This window comes from Sinocyclocheilus grahami, unplaced genomic scaffold (assembly GCF_001515645.1).
Source record: "Sinocyclocheilus grahami isolate Dianchi unplaced genomic scaffold, SAMN03320097.WGS_v1.1 scaffold192.1, whole genome shotgun sequence".
NCBI classification, from domain to species: domain Eukaryota; kingdom Metazoa; phylum Chordata; class Actinopteri; order Cypriniformes; family Cyprinidae; genus Sinocyclocheilus; species Sinocyclocheilus grahami.
In genome coordinates, this window is record NW_015505371.1 from 177427 (window position 1) to 198648 (window position 21222).

Sequence of the window (21222 nt, forward strand, 5' to 3'; positions counted from 1 at the left end):
ACTAAATTTTCATTTTGGGGTGGAGAATCCCTTTAACAAGACTTATTATTCAGGAAAACCATTCAAGTCATTAGTAAACTACATATTCTCTAGGTCACATTTTAAGGGCAATTACTGAATTTAGCACAAAGACAGATGTTAAAAGTTTAGAACATTTGGATGTATTTAAATGTCTTACAAAAATATAAAATTGCTTCAGTTTACATGAGTTTGTTTTTGGGCATTGACTTAAGAGCACTAATATTTTTCTGTTTTTAAACTGCAGGTTGATCTGAAGAAAGCACAGGAGATCGCACCAGATGACAAAGGTTAACCAGCTCTTTACAAATCCTTAATTTTGTTTAAAAACATCTTTATAATTATGATTTGTAAAAAAATGTTTTTAACATTTTCCTTGCCCTGGTTTCAGCAATTGGAAACGAAATGCTGAAAGTGAAGCAGCAAGTGAAGGAAGAGAAAGAGAAAGAAAAGAAGATTTACGCCAAAATGTTTGCGTAACGGAAACTGCAGTGACCTCACTCCACACCGACCTACCTGCATATGTTTACTTTGCACTTGTGTCTTAGTGTTTAAATCTAAAGCTGGGTAAAAAGGCTTTGGAGTCTCTAATTTAGGATATATGCCATGTGCAGTTTGGAAAGAAAGTCATATCGTCTGCTGTATTAGGAAACAATTTGTCTGTCAGTGAAGGGACAGTTTCAATGCATTTTTAGTGAGCTGATCTAAAGATGTCTTGTATTGATTACTGTTTAAGAAAATAGACTGACTTTAAAGACAGTTATAATGTTTTTGTTTCTGGGTTCATTTGTTTTAACTGCTGCTCATTCTATCAATCGGTGATGAAAAAAAGCAAAACTTTTTCTTTGTGAAATGAGAATCGGTCATGTAATTTGCGTCAAATAAAACAATGGATATTTTCAGGGACTTTTGGGTTTGTAGTTCTAGAAAACATACCAACAGATTGGAATAATTCATTTATTTCTACCTGTTACAGTTACCAAATTTGACAATATATACAAAACTGTCAGTTTACAGTTAACTGCATCATGGTGAGCTAAAACCGTCCACTAGTTGTTAATCCAACATGATAATTTTTCTTCTTTTATGACACATTCCTTAGACGTGATATATAAAAATGTTTTATCAAGTTTTCATCAAAACTGAAATTTGCAACACCACTTTATGTAATTACATTTAAAGCTCATATCAGACAGAATATGATGACATTCTGTTCCTTAGGCACATCAGAAGGGCTCTTAAGTCTTTAAAAGCTTTAGCCCTGAAAGTTGAGTAATGTGATTTTGAACTTGTGCGATGTACCCCAATAATAAAAACGATACATAATACTGAAATCACATGCCGTTGTAAGCTGGTCCACCACTGCCCTCAGGTACAACCCAGTTGATGTTCTGGCTGGGGTCTTTGATATCACAGGTCTTACAGTGGACACAGTTCTGTGCGTTGATCTGTAATCTCATGCCATCGCCTGTCTCTAGAGGAACATACTCGTATACACCTGTGGGACATCAGAGACAAAATGTCTAAACACTGGCAACTTGTTCAGCAGGTGTCTTCATCAACCTCATACTATCGAGCCTGATGATCTTGTATTATTGTGTGCAACCGAAAGGCTAATTTGCAGGTTACCATTGACTCATTGCTAAGTGCAGCAGAGTGGATTAGTTACATACCAGCAGGACAGAACCTCTGCTCTGGGCCGTCATAAACCGCAAGGTTTTGGGCCACAGGAACACGGTCATCTTTCAGCGTCAGATGGGGCGGCTGGTCATGCTCATGATTGGTCCCGCTCAAGGCTACAGATGACAACAGATCAAAGCTGATCTTCCCATCAGGCTTCGGATACTCGATGGGTGCACAGTCCTTAGCTGGCTTCAGCTGAGCAGAGTCTAGACCTAGAGAATATTAATTTGTTTCCCATTAGAAATGAAATACAAATGAATGGTGACTGATATCAGACACCCACTGCAGTAGTGAACTGAGAAGTAGTCTTGCATATCAACTTGTCTGACTATTAGCATTAAGTCTGGCCCACACCGAAGCTAATTCTGTCTAAGAACTGCCTGCTCAGACAGGAAGGGGCCCTCTGGCTAGCCACAGTTATTTGCATATAGGAGCAGGTGAATCTGAAATGAGACAAAACTTTGAAATGAGAACAAAGCAGAATATACAATTGTGCTCAAGTATATGTTGTTCAAACAATATTCTTAAATAAGGATTAGAAGCCTCCAAAAGTTTAGAAATGCCTTGGACGAAGTGAGGTTTTGGACAATTTCGGAACATTTATTTTTCTACATTTTGAATTATTAATATTTTATTAAAGTGTTTATTAAAACACAAACTATGAAAAGTCATCAGAAAGTTGCAAGGATTTATGCTAATATAGTCTAGAAACCCATGCACATCTAGTTTCTCAGAATTTTCACAGAATTGCTTAAAGCAGCAACCGAGTATCAAAATTATTACATGTACATGTAACAGTAAATAGCACTTTGTGTAAATATTATTATTTGTAAACAAGAGACAAAAAAAAACTAAAGTAAAAAAAATGCACTCACTCTTATTGTGTGTGTGTATATATATATATATAATACTTTCCGTACCCACTGTATATATATATATATATATAATAAATACAAATACATTGTACTGACTTTACAGCTCATAATACTGAATTTTCATCTATTTGCAATATTGTCTTTGATACAATGATCTAAACTAAAAGCTTGTTATAAACAAACATTTCATAAAGTGTTTCTTTGTTCTTACCATTATGTTTCAGAGTCCATGGTTCTTTTCCTCTCAAAACCCAGTAGAATATTCCAGTGTACAACATCCCTCCGTAGAGCCCAAAGTAGTTATGGAAAGATGGTCTGATGTTCCTCACAGCATACAACTCCTTGCAGATCCAGGACTTTTCCAAAGCTTCCTCATATTCAGGAATATAGAGACCTAACAGAGAAAAAAAAAAATCACACAAAAAATTCTCTGTCTAGGACACCTGAACACCTTTTAATATCCTGAGAATATGTTTAATACCCTGTGAGCTACACCCCAGCTAATTTGCAAAGATGTCTGGGTTGGCTACCTGCTGTTTCTGACTGCAGATTCTCATCTGTGATTCTGTTGAAGGCAGTCTCGGCTGCCAACATGCCACTCTTCATGGCTGTGTGTGTGCCTTTGATCTTGGGCACGTTCATGAAGCCCGGACTACACCCTATCAGCATGCCGCCTGGGAACGTCAGTTTAGGAATCGACTGGAGGAGAGATCATGGATGTGAGAAGTTAAACAAGAAAAAAAAAAGACAGAAGAAGAATTTAAATTGAGAATTTCAAGTCTGGTGCTGACATGCCTGGAAACCTCCTTCGTTGAGGGCTCTGGCTCCATATGCTATCCTGTTGCCACCCTCCAGGGTAGTCATTAGAGAGGGGTGATGTTTCCAACGCTGGAATTCCCTGAACGGGCTCAGGTAAGGATTAGTATAGTCCAAACCAACCTGATGAGACATGTATTAACATATCTGCAGTTCACCATAATAGAATAACTGCACTGACCCTTTGCAAAGCTCCACCCTCCTAGCTTACTGTTGCCTTACAGAGAGCTGAACTGGATCAATGAACTGACTTTAGCTGGAAAAATTACTCTATTATACTCTTGCATTATTGACAAACTATTTTCCTGTTTGACACTGTAAAGCTGCTTTGACACAATCAGTATTGTATAAAGCGCTATATAAATAAAGGTGACTTGACTTGCCTGCTAAGATGAGCCGAGAGAAGGACTACAATATAATAGTATTTGTCCCAAATACCCTACCATTCAAAAGGTTGAGGTTGTTTTTTTTAATGTTTTTCAGTCTCTTATGCTGACCTAGTCTGCATTTATCTGATCAAATATACAGTATAAACTATAATATTGTGAAATAGCCTTTTTCTATTTTAATATATTTTAAAATGTAATTTTTACTCTAGTTTTCAGTGTCACATGATCCTTCAGAAATCATTCTAATATGCCGATTTTGTGCTCAGGAAATATTTCTTCTTATAAATGTGGAAAACAGTTGTGCTGATTAATATTTTTGTATAGGATTCTTTGATAAATAGAAAGTTATTTAAAGGGTTAGTTCACCCAAAAATGAAAATTCTGTCATTAATTATTCGCCCTCGTGTAGTTCCAAACCCGTAAGACCTTTGTTCATCTTCGGATTTAAGATATTTTTTATGAAATATGAGGGCTCTCTGACCCTACCATAGACAGCAAGGTAACTACCACATTCAAGGTCCAGAAAAGTACCAAGATGATCGACAAAGTAGTCCGTATGACATCAGTGGTTCAACTGTAAAGTTACGAAGCTACGAGAATACTTTTTTGCGCAAAGAAAACAAAAATAACAACTTTATTCCACATTTTCGTCTCTACTGTGTCACTTGTGGACGCGCGTTCACGACAGTATCATGACGCGAGCGTGTAGCGGCACCGACACTGACCCAGATCCGGCGTGATGACATCATTCGCCGCCACACGCTGACCCCAGACTTTAGAACAGTAGTGTATCTCAAAACTGCAACTCCTCTGTTAGCAGCTCAGCAAGCGGATGAAATGCATTTAGGGGACAAACAATTCAGAGCAATCATGAGATTTGATTTAGTTCTGTCAATCAATCCCTGCACTGTATCTCCAGATAACTGTGACCAATCAGACTGAGTACCATTCCGGGCCATGATGACATTGGACAATAGCCGTCATCACTGCGGAACTCCTCAATACATCTGGAATTGAGACCATTTTCTATGAATCAGAAGCATTCCGTAACATGCCTCTTTTAAAAGTGATTGGAAATTTTTTTTAAATTTTGATATGCTACATTATAAGCAGGATGAGAGAATGTCCTCATGACTCTGACCAGGAACAACTTCAAACTTTGAAAGCCTTTTCATACTCTCTTGCCTATCGTTTTCACCCATGAAAGAACATGATGAATGAGGTCAATAATATCTATACAGATCAAAGCATTTGGACAAAGACATCAATCCAGAACATTCTGCTTTAAGATAAAAGCTTCAAAGAGGACTCTTGCGAGTCCAATGAAATACTTCAATCAGAGTTTGACCCAGAAGGCTCAGGAATAAGATGACTTACAACAAATCCCAGGGCCACCAGTGGTTCTCCCTCATTGAGGTGGTACAGGAAAGAGCCTCCGTATGTGTTCCTGTTCAGAGGCCAGCCAACCGAGTGCTCTGCCCGTCCTGGGCGCCACTTCTTCTCATCAATAACCCAAAGCTAGAAGAAAGCAGATTTATTATTATTATTTGTATATTAAATATTGTTTATTATGTTTAAAATTATGGCTATAATATAATATAGAATTTATATATTTCAACATAAAATATATTTTATTACACAAAACATATATCTTTTTCAATACCAACATCATTGGTTGCAATTCCCTTCACACTTCCATCCTCATGAAACAGCACCTGTGTAAAAAAAAAAAAAAGAAAGGTTGATACGAGATTGTCAGCTGTAATGTGACAAGAGTAATGTGACTTTATCATAACTTTGTATTACATAATTGTGACTCTCATAATATGAATTCATGTGATCTTATAACTGCAAATTTTTATATCTCAAAAAACTTTACATCTCACAATGTGGCTTATTTTAAATGTTATTATTATTTTTATTTATTTGTTTATTACTTTTATCTACAGCAACTTACAGAACCCTTATAAAGCATTTCCCTGTCTTTTAACCAATTAACTTCTTATATTCCACGACTTTTCAGTTATTTTCGATTGCTGTATATTAAAAAAAATAATACCTTAATAGACTTTATACAGAATATATACTGCTCACTACATGAAACAGCAGTCCTGAAGCCTGTTGCATGAAGCCGGTTTCGGTTTTTACCCTACCAATACCAACATCATTGGTTGCAATTCCCTTCACACTTCCATCCTCATGAAACAGCACCTGTGTAAAAAAAAAAAGAAAGAAAGGTTGATACGAGATTGTCAGCTGTAATGTGACAAGAGTAATGTGACTTTATCATAACTTTGTATTACATAATTGTGACTCTCATAATATGAATTCATGTGATCTTATAACTGCACATTTTTATATCTCAAAAAACTTTACATCTCACAATGTGGCTTATTTTAAATGTTATTATTATTTTTATTTATTTGTTTATTACTTTTATCTACAGCAACTTACAGAACCCTTATAAAGCATTTACCTGTCTTTTAACCAATTAACTTCTTATATTCCACGACTTTTCAGTTATTTTCGATTGCTGTATATTTAAAAAAATAATACCTTAATAGAGACTTTATACAGAATATATACTGCTTACTACATGAAACAGCAGTCCTGAAGCCTGTTGCATGAAGCCGGTTTCGGTTTTTACCTAAACTTGTCCTCTGTAACTGGAGTGTTCAGTGGAGCCTGTTAGACACAAGTCAAAATCAGTGTCTTGGCCATCATAGGCATCTTTTTTTGTGGTCCATGAGTCATTTTTAAACATGCTTAAAAAAAATTCAGGGAGTCCAATTTTGACCAGTGTATAGACTCTCCCATATTACCAAATCACATACATCCACATCACATACGCTAGAGCTATGCATATTATTATAGCTCAGTGGCTACTAAGCAACCCCATACCATGCAGTAACAGACACACACACACAAATCTCTCTAGTTGTTTTTGTTGAAAGGAATGGCTATGCTGTTCTCTGCTGAATGTGCTCCACTGAAGGTGCTTCTGAAATAAATGAGGGTGCTCTAGCCTTAATACACATCTATTTTGTGCCATTCATAGCTATGGCACAAAGAGCACTCCCTTTTATAATCACTAAAAAGCTGTCACTTATTTTAGTTCATTGCGATCTCGCAAAGTTAATTTATAATTAATATAATCAGCTCACTACTACACTGTTCAATGAATCTACTTTTTTTTACATCGCGTCTACATTTTGTATTATGATTCGCAAGCATGCAGAATTCAGTGCTGGACAAAACTCCAGGTTTGCGAGCGGTGAGTGGATTCTAACATAAACACCTCTTTCATTTAAACACCCCTGTGGGACAGGGCCAGTCCCTGCAATTCACCAAATCTTTTGCACACTCATCTTTTCATTTTATTTTCATTTTCTATCTGAAGCTATATAGCAGCAACATTGAAAAGCTCTATATCTCTGTTTAGCACGAAAGCTCAAGCAATTGCCGCCGGCTTGCTGTGCAGTACAGTCATGGCGTGAACCAACTGACTTGTAACGTGTGCAATAGCTCACGACCTCCCGAGCGTCCGAATTCGCACCGTGTTCGTCCGGATTGTTGTGTGTTAAGAGATCCTATGTGTGGTACAGTATGCATGTGTGTGTTTGTTTGTACCCCTCTCTCCTTCCAGTCTGGAATAAGCTCATTGAGAGCAGTAGCCTCTAGACAGGCTCCAGATAACGTGTGAGCTCCGATCTGAGATGCCTTCTCCACGACACAAACCCGCAGCTCCTTCTCATGCTGATTGGCCAGCTGCTTCAGCCGGATGGCTGCTGACAGGCCGGCTGGTCCGCCACCAACAATGACAACGTCTGCCTCATCAGCGAAGCGTTCCATTTCCACTCCTGAACAAATGAAAACAGACAATCACAGTGTCAATCACAATTATCTGTTTTTAATACAAAAAACACTCAGTGCCATTAAATGCAAAATCCAATTGTGGTTTTGTCTAAAAGTACAATGTGTGACATCAAGCATGGTTGTGGTTCAACCATAATGTTATGAAGCTATGAGAATACTTTTTGTCTGCAAAGAAAACAAAAATAATGACTTTATTCAACAATTTCTTCTCTTCCGAGAGTTCACGAGAGTATCACGATGCATGCGTGTGGTGCTGCTGAAGCAGGAGCCGGCGTTCTGACGTAGAACCCGGATGCGCTGTGCCTTCTTTACAAGCAGAAAAAGATGCACGCATGTGTCGTGGTACTCTCGTGAATGGCGGCAAAGAAATTGAGAGAAGAGAAGAAATTGTTGAATAAATTGTTGAATCATTATTTTTGTTTTCTTTGCACACAAAAAGTATTCTCATAGCTTAATACAATTAAGGTTGAACCACTGATGTCACATAGACTATTTTATCGATTTTATCTTACTACCTCTCTGGACCTTGAACTTGTGATTTGCATTGCTGTCTATGCAGGGTCAGAAAGCTCTCGGATTTGATCCAAAATATCTTCATTTGTGTTCCGAATATGAACGTCTTACGGAACATCTTATGAAGGTCTTACAGGTTTGGAACGACATGAGGGTGAGTAATTAATGACAGAATTTTAATTTTTGGGTGAACTATCCCTTTAAGTCTTCAATTCTTTAAAGCAGACTTGAAAAGGAAAATAGAGGGTGCTAATCTGGTATGGAGAGGTATGGTATGTAATATTATTAATCATTATAATATATTTATAAATCACACAGACATATGGCATGCCGTTCAGAAAATTGTGGTATTTATAATATGAAGCTTGGGTATATGAAATGGAATGAAACTTGAATATATTGAATGAAATTCTAAATATATGGAATGAAACTTGAATATACAGAAGGAAACTTGAATATATTGAATGAAAGTCTTAATATACTGAATGAAACTTGTATATATGGAATGAAAGTCTGAATATATAGAATTAAATTTGCAGTGTATGGAATTAAAATGCTAATTTGACAGTACTTAATGAATAATAATATAGCTAGTTATATCCTTGTTACCAGAGCAATAGCTTTATAATTTGAATGACTTTCAATTCATTTCATCAAATTTTCCAATACTTTGTTGAACTAGAAAAAATTTGGCAATAGCTGGTCATATTCCAACCAATACAAAGAGTTTGGAGTGTACATCTCGTCATCTTGATTTCCATCATCTCAGACATTCACACAGTACCCTATTAATTTTGACAGGAAATTTTTATTTAGTTTTAGTCTTTTGACTAAAATGACATATAGTTTTAGTCATATTTTATTCATTTGAATTGTTTTAGTTTCAGTCTAGTTTTAGTCAACTAAATATAAGATTTTAGTCGACTAAACATACAGTAGATTTATTTGACTAAAATCTGATGAGTTTGATTAAATTGTAATGCATTAATTAAGCATTTAAGTATCACACAACTGTTACTTGAATACATGCCAAAACGGACATCTTGAAATAACTGTGTTTTTGACCATTTAAGTGCAAAAAGACAGAAAATAGAGCTCAACTCAGTACTCGCCAGGGCCTAACGCGTACTTTTTATGGTTCTAGTTAACTATAATAACCCTGATACTAGTAAAACCTATTTATTGAATAATATGTCAAATAATGTCCTTAGTCTTTCCTTCCTGTGACTGGAATCCCTGAAACAAGACCGAAATACACCAGAACTCTTATTTGCAGGCAGTTCATTTAAGTTCAGATGAGGGAGATAAAATATGCATTCTTACAACTATCTAAAACATTGTAAAGTAATTCATCAGCATTAGTTCATAAGCAATTGCTTGTCAAAAATGTGTGCTATTCCTTTATTGCAAACCGCTCTGTATCAGTGTGAAGCACTGTTGCACGAGCCTGTAGAACGTGCAACAGAGCCGTGTTTTCCCGCGGTTAGATCAGTACATTACATTTCAGATGTGCGCACCTACCACACATCAGATTGCCATAAAATTACCAAAACTACAGGTAAATAAACAAATGTGCTGTTCACACAAGCAACAGTGTTACCTATTTTACTAGTAAGATACCATTCACATGTTTCAAACCAACGGTGAACTCTGTAATGTCAATTATCCACCTGCCTAATTCAAGTTTCGTCCCATATATTCAGACTTTCATTCCATATATTCAAGTTTCATTCCATATAATCAAACTTACATTCCAGATATTCAGACTTTCATTCAATATATTCAAACTTTCATTCCATTTATTCAAGTTACATTCCATATATTCAGAATTCCATTCTATATATTCATATTCCATTCCATATATTCAAACTGTCATTCAATATATTCAAGTTTCATTCCAGATATTCAGACTTTCATTCAATATATTCAAACTTTGATTCCATATATTCAACTTTTTCATTCCGCATATTCAGAATTCCATTTCATTTATTCATACTTCCATTCCATATATTCAAACTTTCATTCAATATATTCAACTTTTTAATTCCGTATATTCAGAATTCCATTCATATATCCATACTTCCATTCAAACTATTCAAGTTTCATTCCATAAATTCCGATTTCCATTCCATATACTCAAACTGCATATTATAAATACCATAATTTCCTGAACGGCATGCCATACAGACAATATACAGTGGGGCAAAAAAGTATTTAGTCAGCCACCAATTGTATATATATATGAGTGATTCTATAATTGCAGGTACATTTGGTGTCCAAAGTTATAATTTTTTTTCTGCTTTTTTCAAATGGCTATATTTTTAATTATTTTAATACTGTGTTACTCATTGTTATGAATTACAAGATGTTCCAGTCCATAACAATATAAAAATTTTAGCAAAAAGTGTCTTAAATAGCTGAAAATCATGATTTCTTGTTGTCTGAATTAGTCAGTGCATTTTTTCCATCATGTATCATTGTGTAATCAAAATATTTTATTGTACTTTTCTTTTTGTAATATTTCATTCATTTTATTTATAAAAACCCTAAAGAGTCATTTACCTAATTCTACAACATTATTTAAAAAAATATAATTCTTATAAAAATGTGTGTCTGTAAATCTTGAGTCAACTCTGTTACCGTACCATACTTTGCCTTTAAATTAGTGGAATTTTCTCCCACAACTATGTAAGATACAGGAAATGATGTCACTTTCCCTCACTGTTAAGATCTGAAGCACTGAAAAGTCTATGTGCTCTCTCTAAGAAAATATTTTAATCTAAAAGTTCTTACACCAAGAGGTATTTTATAAAGTGTAAAATCTGTTACTACAACATCAAAAGGAAAACAGATTTTTTTCATTGATCACACTTTGTGTTATTTAAAGTCTTTTAATCATGATTTCATTAGTGCCATGTGCGCTTAGCATTTATGCTAGCAAGTGGAGTTTTTGGCAAAAAATAAAGAAAATTGTCAATTCTGTTACTTTACAATTCTGTTACTTAAAGGGTCAACTCTGTTTATGAACTATTTTCACAAAAAAAAAACAATACATTTGTTGTTTAAAATCCTAATAAACATTATTGATTTATTTTTGCACCCTTATAATATTTCAACAACATTTATTTTTTTAACTGGATATTGTATATAATACATTTTCAGATGAAAAATATTTGCTCCAAGTGGACGGTTCTGTGAAGACACAGGTATTTTTTTTGTTTTTTTTGCATAGGTGAAAGGTATGCATAGGTGAAATATTATCTCAGTTTCAAGTGATGGAATGTAAGGACTGTTTGTCCTTACATTCCTGTTTTTCAGAAATCCATAACAGGATTTTTCCTGTTATGATTTATTGTTATTTCTACACATTGGCTAATTTGTCCGTAACAGAGTTGACAAACAATACCATAAAGACATCTGTTTTTTTCATTAAAAGTAAAAAAAGGAAGTAACTTGTAAACACAAGCACTGAATTATTAAAATTAAATATATTTTCAATAAGATTCTGCAAAAAAAAAAATCTGTTAGTGAAGAGTTTTTTTTCTTAACTTTCTGCAATGCCAAATGTATCTCCAATTATAGAATATATATATGTAGACAATATACAGACAATAATATATATTGTCTGTGTGATTTGCAAATATAAATATAATGTAACCTTTAATATGGATGTAAAATCATATTATATATATATACAGTATTTTCACCAACAGAAAATGGTTTTAAGCCAGTAAAAAATTGGGACGGAAAAAACTAAGACAGACTAAATCCAGAAGAACTGTGGCAACGTTTCCAAGACACCTGAAGAAACTTACCTGTAAGTCTGTCTCAGTTTTTTTCTGACTCTTGTAATTCCAGACAGACCGGATAATGATGAAATCAGATCTCAGTGTTGAGCATACTGGCTGTTGTCAGACTCCTTGTGCATACAAAAATCTCACTGGATTATTAATGGCATAAGGAATATTTGGAAAAGTAAACTGATATTTCCTACTGACACGCTACAGAAAAAGTTAGAAATAACTGGCTTAAAACTTTTTTTTTTTTTGTGAAAATACTAATGGTCTAAGACTTGTACAATACTGTATAAATACACAAACACACTCTCCTTAATACACTTAATAGTATTACTCACATACTGACTTTAAAGAGACTTTAATTTATCAGTGTATGCATTAAGAGTAAAGTCTAAATCTTTAGCACATTTCTTTAGTCAACAAAATAATCGTCTATGTGCTCTCTCTAAGAAAATATTTTAATCTAAAAGTTCTTACACCAAGAGGTATTTTATAAAGTGTAAAATCTGTTACTACAACATCAAAAGGAAAACAGATTTTTTTCATTGATCACACTTTGTGTTATTTAAAGTCTTTTAATCATGATTTCATTAGTGCCATGTGCGCTTAGCATTTATGCTAGCAAGTGGAGTTTTTGGCAAAAAATAAAGAAAATTGTCAATTCTGTTACTTTACAATTCTGTTACTTAAAGGGTCAACTCTGTTTATGAACTATTTTCACAAAAAAAAACAATACATTTGTTGTTTAAAATCCTAATAAACATTATTGATTTATTTTTGCACCCTTATAATATTTCAACAACATTTATTTTTTTAACTGGATATTGTATATAATACATTTTCAGATGAAAAATATTTGCTCCAAGTGGACGGTTCTGTGAAGACACAGGTATTTTTTTTGTTTTTTTTGCATAGGTGAAAGGTATGCATAGGTGAAATATTATCTCAGTTTCAAGTGATGGAATGTAAGGACTGTTTGTCCTTACATTCCTGTTTTTCAGAAATCCATAACAGGATTTTTCCTGTTATGATTTATTGTTATTTCTACACATTGGCTAATTTGTCCGTAACAGAGTTGACAAACAATACCATAAAGACATCTGTTTTTTTCATTAAAAGTAAAAAAAGGAAGTAACTTGTAAACACAAGCACTGAATTATTAAAATTAAATATATTTTCAATAAGATTCTGCAAAAAAAAAAATCTGTTAGTGAAGAGTTTTTTTTCTTAACTTTCTGCAATGCCAAATGTATCTCCAATTATAGAATATATATATGTAGACAATATACAGACAATAATATATATTGTCTGTGTGATTTGCAAATATAAATATAATGTAACCTATAATATGGATGTAAAATCATATTATATATATACAGTATTTTCACCAACAGAAAATGGTTTTAAGCCAGTAAAAAATTGGGACGGAAAAAACTAAGACAGACTAAATCCAGAAGAACTGTGGCAACGTTTCCAAGACACCTGAAGAAACTTACCTGTAAGTCTGTCTCAGTTTTTTTCTGACTCTTGTAATTCCAGACAGACCGGATAATGATGAAATCAGATCTCAGTGTTGAGCATACTGGCTGTTGTCAGACTCCTTGTGCATACAAAAATCTCACTGGATTATTAATGGCATAAGGAATATTTGGAAAAGTAAACTGATATTTCCTACTGACACGCTACAGAAAAAGTTAGAAATAACTGGCTTAAAACTTTTTTTTTTTTTGTGAAAATACTAATGGTCTAAGACTTGTACAATACTGTATAAATACACAAACACACTCTCCTTAATACACTTAATAGTATTACTCACATACTGACTTTAAAGAGACTTTAATTTATCAGTGTATGCATTAAGAGTAAAGTCTAAATCTTTAGCACATTTCTTTAGTCAACAAAATAATCTTAACTACAAAGTAATTGTATTTTAACCAACACAATTAAAATATTACAGTTTAGAAATGTCTTCATTCATGACAATCAACTGACAATAACGAAATGTAACATACATACATTTCTATGACTTCTCCATTTTCTTTTGATTTGATGTATTTCTGGAACTCTTACAGGCTTACATTTTTTTTCTTCTATCTTAAATTACAAGGTTTATCCGTCTTGTGAATAAAACCCAGAATCTGAAATTCTGTCTGTCTTATCCCATCACGTGTGTTCACCTCTAAAGAGAATACAGTGAAGAAACAACATGTAGCACAGAACTGACCTTCCCATCGTGGGTCCTTATCTCTGGGGTACACTGTGTAATGAGTGGTAATGCGTGGCACAGTGGAGGAGGAACACCGTGTGGAGTACACCTGAGGAGCGACATGCTCCGCTTGAACCACCTTCAGTGCACGTATACACCTCCGTGCTACAAAAATATAAATAAAAGCAAAACAATTACATCACACACAGAACAAGATAAGACCATTCCCATACAGTTACACATTAACTTAATGTCAGATTAACCTACAGTTTAGTATTACAAACACACTGTGTGTATACACTGTCCATTATGCATGTTAATATATCAATAAAGTTGATCCAAATGAAATGGATCAACAAGATAAGCTGTTACAAAATCCTCCTTTATGTAACAGGCCAACTAAGGTACTCTTCTAAAAGAAGCAACCCGACTTGTAAGCATTATTCGTTTGCTTACAAAATTCAGTTTCGTGTATACAGCCTATTTAATGCAGGAACAGGTTATTAATGTGTTCACCTCTCAGACACAAGGACACACACACTCTGACCGATATTCGAGTGACCGTTGCCTACTTTCCCCTCTGTGCCGAACTGCTGCAGGATTGTATTAGCTAGCAGACAGATACATCTACAATTTAAAACATGAAGCGGTGCATACATGGGTAATAGCAACTTAATAAGACAGTTAACATGCTCTCAGGTTTATAGATGCAAAGGTTTGCAACGTTTAGTTAACGTTCGGGTTACAAGACAGTGAAAGTGTGACTACCTTGAAGGGAATATCTACAGGCTGGAAACATTTATGGAGCTGAATGTGCGCCTGTGAACCTGGTCAAGTGCTCCCCGTTGTTTTCCAGGTTGAGTGTGGACAAACAAATATCACCCCGGTTTACCCTGTTACAAAATAGCTTTCATAACAAACTCAAGTTGAGCAGCGTTGACGTTGAACGACGTCAGAAAAACGCGCCGGAAAACCCAGCGAATGACTGCTGATCATAAACCCATATGGATGAGAGTTATGCGCTGCTCGCGATAGCAACGGGGAACTGTCATTAAGTTCAGCTGTCAGGAATTTTTCTTTTTTCTTCTTTTTCTTTTTTGGTAGTGAACTTGTAGGTGTTGTGAACTTGTGACCATAGACACAATAAAGTGTTTTTTGTTTAGTTTTTTTTATTAAGTACAAAATCTGAATACAACAACATGGCATTAGTTAGCATACAAAAATGAAGGAATCTTGCATGGAAGGCTCAACGCAATAGAACAATATTAATTCCAGACTAAACATATAACATTCCAAGAAACATCATAAAACTAAATAATAATATATAGAAAATACAATTACATCAAATTATATAATATAAACAAATTAAATACTGTCAATGCCTTTTGATTTTTCATTTTTACTAAGGGCATCTGAGAAATGTTTGAGATCATTTCTAAATACAATAAACAAAGGAGGAGATTTAAAACATCTACGTTTATGAATAAAGTATTTAGCTAATAGTAAAATATCATAATAATCTGTATGTCTAGGGTTGTGACAGTTTGTCGGTGTGGTATTTGCCCCGCCCCTCCTCCACTCTGATTGGACGGCTGACTCAAAAGTGACAGTAATGAGCGCTGCGGTTTACCCGCAGTGTTGCCAATTTAGCAATTTTTTTGCTAAATTTAGCAACTTTTCACACTACCCTAGCAACTTTTTCTTTTAAAAGCATCTAGCAACAAATTTAGCTATTTTTTTAACATTATCGGGCAACGTTTAATAAGTGACTCAAACGATAAAAAGGCACACATTTTCATCTAAATTACACAAAAAGAGGAAACAAAAGCTGAGTACACACATCATGCGAATCAAGTTACTTGCTGTTTACAATTATTAATAATAATTTCATAATTGTTCATTAATCATACACCTTGTTAGCTTGTACCTGTGATTGTTGATCACTTAGTACACTGTAAGGAAAATATCTAGAAAAATGGAAAAGGTACTAGTAATTTTACAGGACACTATTCGTTATCCATTATCCGTTGTAACCCTGTAACCCGAAAACACTCAATGCAGTGCATAATTAAAAATGCACGTAAAAAACCTGTGAAAAATCAATACGGAAAATTCCTTCATATTAACATAGTAGACTGTGCCCTAGCTTACTAGCTAATAAAAAAACTTAAATTTTATAAGCCCTAATTGTTCAAAAATGTGTAAGTGTTCAACAATTCAATGTTGTATTTAAAAATACAGTTGTTTATATTTTAATATTATATTATGCATTTATATTATTTTAAGAACAAATCTAAATTAACATATATAAACTGTTTTTGCTGAGATTTTATGCAGTGACACAATTTCGCGTCGTGATTACGTAACGACGTCATTTAGCAACTTTTAGCAACAAATCGACCTTCCTTTAGCAATTTTCTCTGAAAATTAGTTGGCAACACTGTTTACCCGAAGTTGAACATTATTCAACTCTCGGCGCCAAGAAAAGAGCGTGAAAAAGACGCTCGGCACGCTCCTGGCGTTTTAAGTAACGCGGCGCTCCCATTGAAAACAATTTAACAAAATAGCTAGCCTCGGGAAAAAACGCTTTGGTGAACACGGTCTTGTCTTCAGCTGCTTCTTGAAGGATGTGATGGTCTCAGCAGTTCGGGACGGGTGGAGGTTGGCAACTCATTCCAGCAGAGAGGTACAGAGAGGGTGCAGGTTTCGGAGAATGACCTTTTGTTGTTGTTGTTTTTTTTATATGTATGTATGTTTGTTTGTATTTACTTGTGGCATGGCAAGGCTGCGCTCATTTAGAGACCTTAGCTGGCGTGAGGGAACATACACTTGTTGTAGCACTGAAATAAACAACGAAGAAGCCAATTTTGAGGACCATTGCATATTTGTTTTTGCATTGTGACTTCATTCTGTTATTATATTTGAATATATTTAAACATTTCATTTATTTCTGTGATGGCAAAGCTAGATTCTCAGAAGCCATTACTCTAGTCAAGTGTTGCATGATTCTTCAGAGACTATATAGACAGGTTTCAAATATATCGACAGGTTTGAGGTTTCATAAGATTCACCCATAAGTATGGCAAGCTGTCAGTAAGTGGAGATCTGTTTCCACTTAATTGGTGTGCAATAGGGCAGTGGTTTTCAATCCTGGTCTTGGGGACCCACTGCTCTGCACATGTCTCCGGGCCAGTGGTGAAGTCTCTACGTGATACGCAGGTATACGCCGTATACCCACTAGAAAAGGTGAAGGATTTCCGTATACCCACTTAAAAAAGCGAGAGGATACGTAACAACATCGTTTTGTAACAGAACTTTAACACGTTCATTCATAAATTCACCCTGTCCATGTTGCAAAGCACCTACTTTTTGAAAATCATGCCGTGCTTCTGTTGATGACCAGTGCTATTGCGCAACTCTTGTGCAGCATTGAATGTGAATCACTAAAGGAGATATGAAACGAAAGCAAACTCAAACTACACTCTTTCGGTGTTTTCGTAAGCCTGCCCCTGAAGCTGCTGCTGCTTTAGCTGCAGCAGATGACACAAATCGCTTCAATGTTTTAATTGGCAAGGCTTAAAAAACATGCAAATTATTACATTTCGTGAGGATGAAGTCCCTCTTCAGCGTCTCCGTCTGCCGCAGCTTGGTGTCGTTAGCCCCCGCGTGAAGCACGACCGCTCCGGGGCTCTTGTCACCCTTCAGGATCGCGGGTATCTGCGCAGAAACATCGAGAACACGAGCACCAGGGAAACAGTGAGTGTGCACCTTACCTTCAGCTAACGTAGCACGGACGTGCCGGACGATGGAGTCTCCGATGATCACAGCGTCGCGTTCCGTCTCGCGGAGGGGAGCGAAGCGGTTCCGGGTGGAGATCTCGAAGACCGGAGGCGGCGGAGGGGGAGAGCATTAAAGCCCTAGGAGGATATACAGTAGGCTACAGCAGCTGAAAATTATTGGTCTCAGAAGAATAATAAGTTTAAATAGTATAACAGTATGTTGGCTTTCTCAAGCCAACATAACTAGCTAATACTTAAGTAACGTTAGCGTGGTGGATCAGTGAATGCGAGAGAAGGGGAGAGATAATACACATACTGTGTATGTCTTTGTTTCATTGTAATGGACTGCATGGATCTATTTCTGTTACTCTTTTCCACCGCACAGAAGAAATTTACGTTCTAAATGGTGATAAAACATAAGTCATATTACCACAGCATGTTTTAGTTCCACAAGACATAAATAATTAGGAAAAAAAATATTAAATTAATTAATAGGGTCTACTGGTCATCTGTGACTGCTTGTGAGTCATTTGTGACTTTGTATTACTTGAAACGAAACAGTATGATTAGTGAATAGCACAGAATGTATGTAGGAGAAATGTATTAAAAATAAAGATATTACCATGTGAATCACATCCTAGCAACATCATACATCTTGACACCTATAGCACAGAACATTCTCCCACATGTGAATCATTTAGAAACTTCTAAGTTTAGTGGCACAGGTGACTTTGGCGTAAAGCAATATATCAACACCTTCACTGACAAACATTTTCTGATATAGTGAGTTGAGAAAGAATTGCATTCAAACATTGAACACTGAAATGCCAAGAATATTTTTTAAATGGTTTTTATTTTTTTTCCATTTTTTCCATTCATAAAATTAAAGGTAATCTCTGAGAATGACTTGTCGCAAAAACAGGATTTTCTTGAGGGAAACATCCTCAATGCAAGAATTTTATTTATTTTATTTTTTAAATTAATAATCACAGTTGTAAATTAGAAACTTAGAGATGTAATAGAGGAGCACTGTGAGCGTGTCACTAATGGTGTTTTTTTTTTTTATAATTCTCATTGTTCTAAAAGGTGATACCTAATCTTGTTGCTTTGATACTGTATTTTTTTTTTACTATATTACATTACTTTCTTTACCACTTAAATCTGCATTGTTAAATACTGCCATGATGTATACTTTACTATTTCAATTATTTTTTATTCCAAGTTACAGCGCTGCAAATGAGATTTGTTTGCGTTACAGTGATAAAAACTGGGGTAGAAAACATAAAAAATGTCACAGTGCAAAAACTTTTAAAGGTCCTAAATATGGCTTCATTTTCATTAAATAGTTTATTTTTTATTTTTTTGGGAGGGTTAAATATAGACTGATTATGCTCATGCTCATGTGCGAGATTCATCCCACTATATCTTTATATATTACTCTCTGAATGACGATACCATTGTGCAGGCAGGCAGACAGTTTCAGATAAAAATATTCAAATAGGGATTAAATAAATTATACATGAGTTTCTATTTGTACAGTGAGATATTTCCATAAAAACTGTACACTACACATAGTCCTACTGATGATCCAAGAATAAAAACAAGGCAACACTGAGTGGACATTTGCACTGTGTTCCTCCTGTGGTTTTGAAAGAGAAAGACCATTAAAATGACTGACAGATATCTCTAATTAAACCACCAGGCTCCGTACTGCCTTCACACCTCACAGTTTAAGGAATGACATTTCATATGGAAACCGAAGAGCTCCTACAACATCTGTTAAGACCCTGAATAGTGCTTGAACCAGTTTGGCTAGATAAAAATAATTCTATACAATATATATATGTATATTTTTTACAAAAAGCAGCAGGTATTAACATGCTACACACATTTTCAGATGGACAAGAAACACATCTTAAACACTGAATAGCTGCACACCAGTACTAACACTGAAAAGACACAATGTCAATCATTACAACAAACAAGGGCAAAAGTCAAACGTGTAACATACTGATGGCAAAACACTAAGTAAACACTTTTATTATTCAACTGTCTTTATTTTCTCTGTCATTACAGACCCTGTGGATGAGTCACTACTTGTAAACAAACTACGCCTTATCAGTGGCTTATCAATACAATACAAACAAATGAATTGTGCTGTTATGTCCCTGTTGAAAAGATTAGCTTTGCTGCCCACTAGCAGTAGCATGTTGTCTTTTGAATGCTGGTGTGCTGATGCCCCTACAAGGCTTTTTGAAAGAAAAGTTTATCTCATCATTTACTCTCTATCATGTACAAATGTGTTGCTCTGTTTTTTTTTTTTGTTTTTTTTTTGGTCATACAGTGAAAGTCAGTGGGGTCCAGATGTTTCAAGATCCAGTGGTTTTATCCAAGAAAACGACCTATATCCTTTTTTAAGCTTTAAGCTTTTGGATCAGTGTTATTTTATTATCACTAAGATTATATATATATATATATATAATTATTTTTTTGTCTATATAGTGTTTATTCATTTGTATTTAGTTATTTTAGTATATCAAGTTAAACTAAGTGAAAATGTGAAATGTTGCCTTGGAAACGAGTTTGCATAAGCTTAATTTTTGTTATTTAAATGAGTTAATTCAGTAACAAAAATGTATTTTATTTTATTTTTTTATGGCTTTAATTTTAGTTTACAGTAATAACTGTTTTGGGCCCCATTGACTTTCACTGTATGAACAAAAACAGCAGAAATGTTCTTGAAATAAAATTATTTTATGTTTTGCTCATGAGTTTGAAACAACATGACGGTGGAATGAAATAATGCGATAATTATATCTTTTTTTTGACTGAACAATCCAGTAGCATTCAGCTTAACCAGCAGCTCTCCTTTGGTAAACCGCATTAACCAGCCAGTCTTTTCAGCAAGGCTTGCAAACCTCTGGCTCTTTGTCTTTGTTTTTTCTTTGCCATTCTCCTAATATGCTCCCAAACAAACACACAGTCAGTCAAACGCATGACAGCAAACTGTCGTTATATGCAGCGCATCATTATCATCCCTGCTCTGAGTGAGGACATTCATGTAAACATCCACAAACTTACAAAGAAATATATGTATGCATGGCATGCCCTGTCGGAATGAGCCCATGGCTGTGAGGCATGAGGTGATGCTGATGGCAGGACACCATCAGACCACTTCATGTCCCGTTCGACCCCTCCACGGGCAGTAACTGGGTGGTGTTGGACATTTCGGATGGATGCGCCAGGTAGTCGGGGGTGCAGAGGATTTGG

The 21222-nt window shown here is 35.1% G+C and overlaps 1 protein-coding gene across 1 annotated transcript; it reads right to left on the reverse strand.

Moving 5' to 3' along the window:
* Positions 1-413: 413 nt before the first annotated feature.
* On the reverse strand, positions 414-15112 carry LOC107594897 (electron transfer flavoprotein-ubiquinone oxidoreductase, mitochondrial). The gene is made up of 12 exons (XM_016285109.1): positions 14942-15112; positions 14192-14338; positions 7412-7641; positions 6429-6466; positions 5876-5930; positions 5449-5496; positions 5159-5299; positions 3372-3515; positions 3107-3275; positions 2788-2970; positions 1692-1913; positions 414-1516 (listed from the first exon to the last, which is right to left on the reverse strand). Exons 1-12 carry the CDS (start codon positions 14970-14972, stop codon positions 1353-1355), a joined length of 1572 nt encoding a protein of 523 aa, XP_016140595.1. The 5' UTR covers positions 14973-15112; the 3' UTR covers positions 414-1352.
* Between the last annotated feature and the right edge of the window lie 6110 nt (positions 15113-21222).